This window comes from Triticum urartu, chromosome 7A, assembly GCF_056163025.1.
Source record: "Triticum urartu cultivar PI428250 chromosome 7A, HENAU_Tu73, whole genome shotgun sequence".
In the NCBI taxonomy this organism is placed as follows: domain Eukaryota; kingdom Viridiplantae; phylum Streptophyta; class Magnoliopsida; order Poales; family Poaceae; genus Triticum; species Triticum urartu.
The window spans coordinates 450,830,794-450,839,980 of record NC_141879.1 but is presented as its reverse complement, the minus strand read 5'-3'; the positions used below and the strand labels follow the sequence as shown (position 1 = coordinate 450,839,980).

The window sequence follows — 9,187 nt, the reverse complement described above, 5'->3', positions numbered from 1 at the left end:
GTTTGTCCCCAGGAGATGGACGGATGTAGCAGCGGTAGTTTGGGCGGTAGTACCGGCCCTAACATCGCGGCTACCACCGCCCGGCCCTCTGCTTTTCCCTTGTTCTTCTTTATTCCTTGCATCATGTATATGTGCGGTAGTACCGCTCATGTGAGCGGTAGTACCGCTCGTAGAATGGTAGTACCGCTCGTCTGCGGGCTGTGAGATGGATAACAGTTGGATTTGTTCCCCCCACTATAAAAGGGGGTCTTCTTCCCAAGAAGACTTCACCTCTTTCCCCCCAAGCTTCATTGTTGCTCCAAAGCTCATTTTCGCCCGATCTCTCTCCCTAGCCAATCAAACTTATTAATTTTTTAGGGATTGGTTAAGAAGGCCCGGATCTACATTTTCACCAAGAGAAATTTAATTTTCCCCACTAATCCATTGCGGATCTTGTTACTCTTGGGTGTTTGAGCATCCTAGACGGTTGAGGTCACCTCGAAGCCACATTCCATTGCGGTGAAGCTCCGCGGTATCATTGGGAGCCTCCAATCAAGTTATGGAGATAGCCCCAACCTTGTTTGTAAAGGTTTGGTCGCCGCCTTCAAAGGCACCACTAGTGAAATCATGACATCTCGCATTGTGTGAGGGCGTGAGGAGAATACAGTGGCCCTAGTGGCTTCTTGGGAGTATTGTGCCTCCACACCGCTTCAACAGAGACGTACTTCCCCCAAAGGGAAGGAATTTCGGTAACACATCCTCGTCTTCACAGGCTCCACTTGTGGTTATCTTTTCCCTTTACTTTGTGCAAGATATTATTGTGTTGTATCATTTGCTTGCACTTGTTGTTGTTGTTGTTGTTAACATCATATATGTTGCTCACCTAGTTGCACAACTAAACAACCTATTTGTTGCTAAACCTAATTTATTAAGAAAAGTTAAAAATTGGTAGTTGCCTATTCACCCCTCCTCCCCCTCACCCCTCTAGTCAACCATATCGATCATTTCAACAAGGAACACACACGGAGAACCGAGTAAGTGAGCGATAGAGGGGAACGAGCGACGTCTCCTGCGTGTACCGATTCAATTTTACACGACCGCGTCTAAAGGCGTCTTCACGTCAGTAAGTAGCGGGTCCTACATGTCGGAAATATCCTCACGCGCTAATTTACCGATTAGTGGTTTATGCAAAAAGTAGACGTGGTGTTTTTTTACCAAAATCTTAAAAAATTGTGTTTTGTGCTACCCACAGTTTTGAAAAAGTGTGAAAAATGTGGACAGTAGATTCGTTAACTCTTCGACCAGATGTGCGCACTGGCACATACAGTGGTTTCATTCAATGACAACGGCCGCGTTGCGACTGCGACTGCCAAGAGCTCCGGCCACCGCCACTCTCACCGTGGTGCCCCGTCAGTACGCACTCCCGGAGGAGGAGCCCCCGCCGCGCCGCCCCAACACGGCCCACCTCAATGCGCAGCTCACGTCGTACGGCCGCCGCGGCCGCCTCCGCGACGCCCAGCAGCTGTTCGACCAAATGCCCCGCCGGGACGTCATCTCCTGGACCGCTCTCCTCACCGCCTACGCCGACAACGGCGACCTCGCCTCGGCGCGCCTCGTCTTCGACGACATGCCCCGCCGCAACGCCCCCTCCTGGAACGCCCTGCTCTCCGTCTACCTCCGCGCGGGGCAACCAGCCGCCGCGCACGCGCTCTTCTCCAAGATGCCGGTCAGGAACGCGGTGTCCTATGGCGCCATGATCACGGGGCTCACCAGGGCAGGGATGCTTCGTGAGGCTGAGGCTGTGTATGCGGAGATGCCACGGCAGTGGCGTGACCCAGTAGGGTCAAATGCGTTGATGGCCGGGTACTTGAGGGCTGGGAAGCTTGGCATGGTGTTGAGGGTGTTTGACGGAATGGCGGTGAGGGATGTCATATCCTGGAGCGCGGTCGTCGATGGGCTCTGCAAACACGGAAGCGTGTCGGAGGCGAGGAAGGTGTTTGAGACCATGCCAGAGCGGAATGTGGTCTCGTGGACCTCGATGATTCGTGGATATGTGAAACTTAGGATGTACACAGATGCTCTGTTGCTGTTCCTGGACATGAGAAGGGCAGGTGTTCAGGTTAATACAACGACACTCTCAGTTGTGCTAGATGCTTGTGCTGAGGCTTGCCTTGTCAGAGAAGGAGTTCAGATTCACAGTTTGATTGTAGCAATGGGTTTTGAAATGGATGTTTTCTTGGGTGATTCAATAATCATCTTGTATTCCCGGTTTGGTTGGATGGTTGATGCTAGAAGGGCATTTGCTTGCATGAAGTGGAAAGACATAGTATCATGGAACTCGTTGATCACAGGCTATGTCCAGCATAACTTGGTTGAAGAAGCACATGTCCTGTTCAAGTTAATGCCTGAGAAGGATGCTGTTTCTTGGACATCGATGGTTGTTGGATTCGCTAACAGGGGTTGGATGAGGGAGTCTGTTGACCTGTTTGAGCAAATGCCAGGAAAAGATGAGGTTGCTTGGACTGCAGTCATTTCTAGTCTTGCTACAAATGGAGACTATTTAAGTGCAGTGCGGTGGTTTTGTCGCATGGCACGAGAAGGGTGCAAACCTAATACAGTAGCTTTTAGTTGTCTACTTAGTGCTTTGGCTAGCTTGACAACGTTGAATCAGGGAATGCAAGCTCATGCATATGCAATCAACATGGGATGGGTATTTGACTCTTCTGTTCACACTTCTCTGGTATCAATGTACGCAAAATGCGGAAGGTTGGCTGAGGCTTATCGCGTTTTCTCAGCCATTAGCAGTCCAAGTCTTATTGCTACTAATTCTATGATTACAGCATTTGCTCAACATAATTTTGCTGAAGATGCATTCAAGCTTTTTACCAAAATGCAAATTGATGGCCACAAGCCTAACCATGCGACATTCGTGGGAATTCTGACTGGCTGTGCACGTGCTGGTCTGGTTCAAGAAGGTTACAACTACTTTAAGTCAATGAGATCAGTCTATGGCATTGAACCAAACCCTGACCATTATACATGTATGGTTGATCTTTTAGGTCGTGCTGGCCTCCTTGCGGAAGCACTGGAAATGATTAACTCGATGCCCCAGAATGATCATTCTGATGCATGGGCAGCTTTGCTCAGTGCTAGTAGTCTCCATTCTAATCTTGCTTATGCAAAAATAGCAGCGCAGAAGCTTCTTGAGTTGGATCCTTATGACGCAGCAGCTTATACCGTCCTGTCAAATATGCTCTCATCTGCGGGGATGAAGGATGACGGAGACATGCTAAAAGTTCTACAGTTGTCCAACATGGCCAGTAAAACCCCTGGCTATAGCCTTATTATACAGGATAAGGCTGCAGAAAACAGAATACATAGTGAACACTTCTAGACTTGTAGTTCTAGATAACTGGCAAGCCAAAACCCAAAATAATAAAATTCGTACCACAACTGTTGTAATGCCGAGAGTTGATGTTGATTTTATTGATCATGTTGAGACAAGAAAATTGGTAGAGGATTTCAGAAAGAGCTCGCATGATCGTGTGCAGTCCCTGTTTTAATGCAATGGAAAAGTTGAGGATTCTATGCACACAACTACTCTGCTACAGAGAAGAGCCAAAGAACAAGGAACTCTTGGCCATGTTCTCAATTGATACAGGAGTATGTTCTGCACTGAGTGAAGCATAATGCTGATTCTAAGGAGACAACCATGGCCAAGGTAAGTTTAGTGTTTTGTTTCTTACTAGCACAAATGCCCGTGCGTTGCAACGGGAGAAACAAACTCAAGCCCCTCCCTGCGCCGACTTCTAATTCCTCATGCGTTGCAACAACCGTCACATTCACTTCACGTGGTTCAACATAAATCATGTCTTTACATATCATGTGGTGCATTTCCTTATTTATCGCACACAATAATGATTCTTAATGCAAATTATGTTAAGGTATGAGGCTCTTGACTGAACATAAGCTACACACACTTCACTGTCGCCAATGAGCTTGGGCATTTTTCAGGCAGTAAACTATGTCGTCATGTTCTTCGACCATGGCCATCGAATCATAGTACAAAAAGACAAACCGACGAGAGTAAAATTATTGTTGTAATCATCAAGTATAAAAGAGACAAAAATTAATATTCATGAAGTTCATTCCCATTAGTTGGAAATCAATCAATTGTTAACTTTACATTCACACTTCAGGCAAAAAACCTGACTTCCACACTGCTCTAAATAATTCATAATTCATATAAAATTATAAACATGGAGATTGAAAACTGATTATATCACAGGAAGTTGAAAACAACATTATCAAGAAGTGGAGTACAACATTAGCGTGTGCCCATTAATGGGCATCTCTCCCATTAGATAGAACACGAAATTTATTTCTTCTTCTAATTCCTTTCTTTCTGCCGAATTTATTTCCTCTTTTAATTTCAAATCTGAGTTCCCAACTGCTCGTAATAGCGGATTACTTCTTCTTTTAATTATTTTAAATCCGTGCCGAGCCTTCGCATGCAACGCGGAGTTCTTGTTCCAGCCTTCCCAATTTAATGAGAATGAACCCACCATGTCACCAGCCAATCAGCAGTCATGCATGCATCCATCATATATTTAGAGCTCACAATCAGTCCGCGCATCCCCGTCCTCCCTTTCCTTTTCTCGATTTGTTCCTTCATTCTCTTTGTTTTTTGGGCTCTCGAGGCTTGCTGCTAGGTAACTTGTAAACGTATATAAACTGATGAAACTTAGAGAAAAGGACCGAGGTGGGACTATTAGATAGTGAAACCAGATTTTGTAGCAAAAGCGTACATGCTCGGTTGGTTGTCCAGCGCCGCACCTGCTGCTGCCCTATGCAGCTCGTTGCTGCTGCGCCCACCACCGCACGCCACTCCCTGCACCCACTGCGGCACCCCTGCTTGCGCTGCAGCCTCCTAGCGTCCGCTGCCGCCGCTCCCTGCTAGCGCTGCTAGCTGCTTGCCGCGCATGGCCTTACCCCTGCTGGTACGTGCTGTGCTAGCTGCTATTGCTTCTTCTTGCTGTGCTTCCGCCGCTGCTGCTTAGTACTTCTGCCGCTAGGTGCTGCTGCCGCTAGCTACCACTACCTCCTGCTGCTGGCTGCGGCTGCTTTGCTAGCTGCTGCCAGCGCCGTACCTCTGCCTGCTGCCGCGCCTAGCCGCCGCATCAAACGCCCAGCCACCGCCGCCTAGCGCCGCCGCGCCTGCCTTTGCCCGCCGGGCGCCGAGCCACTTCCGCCGGGGCCGCTGCTGGCCGGGGCCTCGCCCTGCTCTGCCATCCCCTGCGCTGGGCGCTGAGGCCGCCGACGCCTCCTGTGTCGTGCGTGCCGGCCAGTGGGAAGCCCAGTCGTGGCCACTGCAAAACGTGGCTGCTGGCCCATTAGAGAAATCTTAGCGACGCGGGCCAAGACAGAGGTCCAGCTGAGCAACCTACGATCAACAACGTACGGAAAACGAATCAGGTCGGACGGACGGACGAACATGCTATTAATACTACCTCGTTTACATTACGATTTTGTCTATACGAATCGTAAAAGCGTATTACGACTGGGCGGAAGCGTATTGTGACGGTGAACCCACGGAGTCAATCCATGCTTTATTATTAGGGAAAGATTAATCTTTTCTTTCAGCAATATAAGTTTCTTACTCTTAAGATAGACTTACGGGGAGAAGGGGGAACAAGCACACATGGAACATTGCTGTACAGCAGGGAGTTAGATGTGGTATTTGAGAAGGAATAAGGATGTATTTCTCCATGTTATCTACAACAGATTTAGGATTTTTCTCTCTTTGTATATTATCAATGTGGTAGATGTTGGAGTAAGATTTGCACGCTAAATATATTATGCCTTCATAATGATAGACAGATGCAGAACACCTGTTATCAAAACTATAACCTAACTCCTAGATGGCGGTCCACCGTTTGTGCCTGATTCAATGAAAAAATGGTTTTGTAGAAATAGAATTTGTGCCGAGTGAGTTGCTGGATAGCAGTGGGGAAGAGCTATATATTTTGTGAATACATGATCTGTGGTCAGGTTTGATGGCCTTTATTTTATCCTGGTTCTTTTCTATATATCCCCAGGCATTTTTCAGTTTTTGCATCACTCCCTTAGTCATGTCAAGATCATGACATTTGTTATAAGATGTTAGGTGAGATGTTTAACCATACAGAACAGCACAAGAATCATGACCACTCTAATACTCTAACCAATTCGCTTCAACTTCATCACTTAAGTTTCTTTCATAAGCAAGCTTGACGGGATCCCATAAATAGAACAACATTTGCAATTCGGCTATAATTGCCATTAGCTTGTGACCTATGGATCCATTTCTTCTTTCCATCATCTTATGCTCATGCATCTTTGCTGCAGTGTCTTGGAAAAAACTCAATGGGATGAGGCTAAGGCTTCCACCGGGACCTCCAAGATGGCCAATCTTTGGGAACCTTCTCCAGTTGAGTCCTCTTCCCCACAAGGACTTTGCTCGATTTTGCACCAAGTATGGCCCCCTTGTCTATCTTCGTCTTGGAACCATTGATGCCATCACCACTGATGACCCTGAAGTCATCCGTGAAATACTTATCCGGCAAGACGAGGTCTTCGCTTCACGGCCTCGGACATTGGCTGCTGTCCACCTTGCCTATGGCTGTGGCGATGTGGCTCTTGCTCCACTGGGGCCAAACTGGAAGAGGATGAGGAGGGTTTGCATGGAGCACCTGCTTACCACCAGGCGGCTTGAATCTTTCGCTGCTCACCGAGCTGAGGAAGCTGAGCACCTCTGTGAGTTTGTATGGGCTAAATCCCAGTCAGGTAAGCCTGTGAATCTCAGAGAGGTTCTCGGGGCATTCTCGATGAACAACGTGACGAGAATGTTACTTGGAAAGCAGTACTTTGGGCTGCAGTCAGCAGGCCCTGGTGAAGCGATGGAGTTCATGCACATCACCCATGAGCTGTTCTTTCTGCTGGGCCTGATCTATCTTGGGGATTACTTGCCTGCCTGGAGGTGGCTTGATCCATATGGGTGCGAGAAGAAGATGAGAGAGGTTGAGAAGAAGGTGGATGATTTTCACCAGAAGATAATTGATGAGCACAGGAAGGCAAGGGATGTCAGGAAGAGTGGTGCATCCCTTGATGATGATGGTGATGATAGCAAAGAAGGCATGGACTTTGTTGATGTGCTGCTCTCCTTGCCTGGTGAGAATGGGAATGAGCACATGGATGATGTGGAGATCAAAGCCTTAATGCAGGTATCCTTACTGTTACAGACCCTCCAGTTCATTTTCTTTATGCTAGCTTGGTCTTTTAACCATGTTTTGTGCTCTGTCACCATTGCATGTGTTAGTCTTGAAATTGATTTGGCTTCATAGTTGTTGTGCAATTATATTTTTATTAAAGACCTGAGCACCAAGAAGTTATTTTGTACTCCCCCCTTTTGAGAATTTGATAAATAGAGTAGATGGTAAAAAGAGAGTAGGGAGTTCACTGTTTGATTTCACAGCAGAGTTTGTAATTTGCTCTTTTCCCCAGAAGTTTGGGTTTTGTTATAATAAGTACTAGTAGTTGTTCTCGCTTGTAATACTAAATAAACCACCATGTTATTTTGTTTGTAGATCATCTTCATTTAGGTTTGTACTGTAGATGTTTGGTATTACAAATGAACACTGCTGCTGCTGCTGTTAAAAGAGAAAGTGCATATGAACATGCATACATGATCATTCTGAATGTGTGTATACGCAGGACATGATCGCCGCTGCTACTGACACTTCATCAGTGACCAACGAGTGGGTGATGGCCGAGGTGATCAAGAACCCGCGCGTCCTCCGCAAGATCCAGGAGGAGCTCGACGCCGTCGTCGGCACCAGCCGCATGGTGGTGGAGGCGGACCTCCCCCACCTGACGTACCTCCGCTGCGTCGTCCGGGAGTCCTTCCGGATGCACCCGGCGGGGCCATTCCTGATCCCGCACGAGTCACTCAAGGCGACGACCATCATGGGCTACGACATCCCGGCGCAGACGAGGATCTTCATCAACACCCACGCGCTGGGCCGGAACCCGCGCATCTGGGACGACGTCGACGAGTTCCGCCCCGAGAGGCACCTCCCGGCGGACGGCGGGCGCGTGGAGATCAGCCACCTGCCGGACTTCAAGATCCTGCCCTTCAGCGCCGGCAAGCGCAAGTGCCCCGGGGCGCCGCTGGGCGTGATCCTGGTGCTCATGGCGCTCGCCAGGCTCTTCCACTGCTTCGACTGGTCCCCGCCCGACGGCCTCCGCCCCGAGGACATCGACACCGACGAGGTCTACGGGATGACCATGCCCAAGGCCAAGCCGCTCATCGCCGCCGCTCAACCGCGCCTGCCGCCGCAGATGTACGGCTCCTGTCCTAGCCATGGCATGCAGATGCAGTAAAACTCGAGCAAAACATGCAGGGATCTTATTACAAGAATGGTGAAAGAATACATACATACATACATACATAAGTTGATACATATATACTCTGAGATATATCAACGTAGAACACGATGAATTGAATCATTTCCAGAGCATTACTTGTCTCCTCTCTGTTCTTGCGTTCATAGGTGTGCTAATCAATTAGATCCTGTTCATGCATGAACAGAGATAGTAGCTTTGTAGTACTAGATGCACGGGCGGAGCTAGACGCAGACTACGCCTGGGGCTATGCTATGTTGAGTGATAGACTTCTATGATTTTTTATGTTTTGCATAAAGAAATTACAAAGGAAGTTGTTTCTAGGCCTGGGGCTATAGCCCTGGCTGCCCCAGGCCTGTCTCCGCCACTGACTAGATGGATGCATGGTGTACTCAACTATTGAGTAGATATATATGTGGGCATGTGGCGGGCAACCATGACAAAATGGTTGCTGCAGGCTAAGAAATAATCATCTTCTGTTGCAGAAGCTGTTGTGAGCTTCATCCATAGCATCATTTGCTGACATTTCTTTCTTTCTTTGGAAACGGATTTGCTGCCATATTGTTGTAACCATCTCGTCCATTCTTCGCATCGATCACTATGTACTCCCACGCCATAAAATGCACAAACCACTAGAGCTCCATGATCACGAGCTCCTGGTCTAGCGAGAAGGAGAAAACACGAGCAAGCGGTGGCTATAGAAAGATGAAGGGCAGCGGCTGCGATCTGCGGCGACGTGGACGCTAACCTGCACCCTTGAGTCAGG

At 48.2% G+C, this 9,187-nt stretch overlaps 2 protein-coding genes across 4 annotated transcripts; both read left to right on the top strand.

Moving 5' to 3' along the window:
* The first annotated feature begins 1,299 nt into the window (after positions 1 to 1,299).
* Positions 1,300 to 3,383, top strand: LOC125521739 (pentatricopeptide repeat-containing protein At1g53600, mitochondrial). Its single transcript, XM_048686804.2, has one exon. The coding sequence runs from the start codon at positions 1,319 to 1,321 to the stop codon at positions 3,371 to 3,373; it is 2,055 nt and encodes a 684-aa protein (XP_048542761.1). The 5' UTR covers positions 1,300 to 1,318; the 3' UTR covers positions 3,374 to 3,383.
* Positions 3,384 to 3,409: 26 nt separating this feature from the next.
* On the top strand, positions 3,410 to 8,734 carry CYP703A2 (cytochrome P450, family 703, subfamily A, polypeptide 2). 3 transcript variants are annotated; one of them, XM_048686806.2, is made up of 3 exons: positions 3,410 to 3,700; positions 6,367 to 7,241; positions 7,732 to 8,734. In XM_048686806.2, the coding sequence occupies exons 2-3, from the start codon at positions 6,390 to 6,392 to the stop codon at positions 8,398 to 8,400; spliced, it is 1,521 nt and encodes a 506-aa protein (XP_048542763.1). In that variant the 5' UTR covers positions 3,410 to 3,700; positions 6,367 to 6,389; the 3' UTR covers positions 8,401 to 8,734. The 3 variants fall into 3 exon arrangements, with proteins under 3 accessions (XP_048542763.1, XP_048542764.1, XP_048542762.1); XM_048686807.2 differs by lacking the exon at positions 3,410 to 3,700 and adding an exon at positions 3,735 to 5,454; XM_048686805.2 differs by lacking the exon at positions 3,410 to 3,700 and having other exon boundaries at positions 5,471 to 7,241.
* The last annotated feature ends 453 nt before the right edge of the window (positions 8,735 to 9,187 follow it).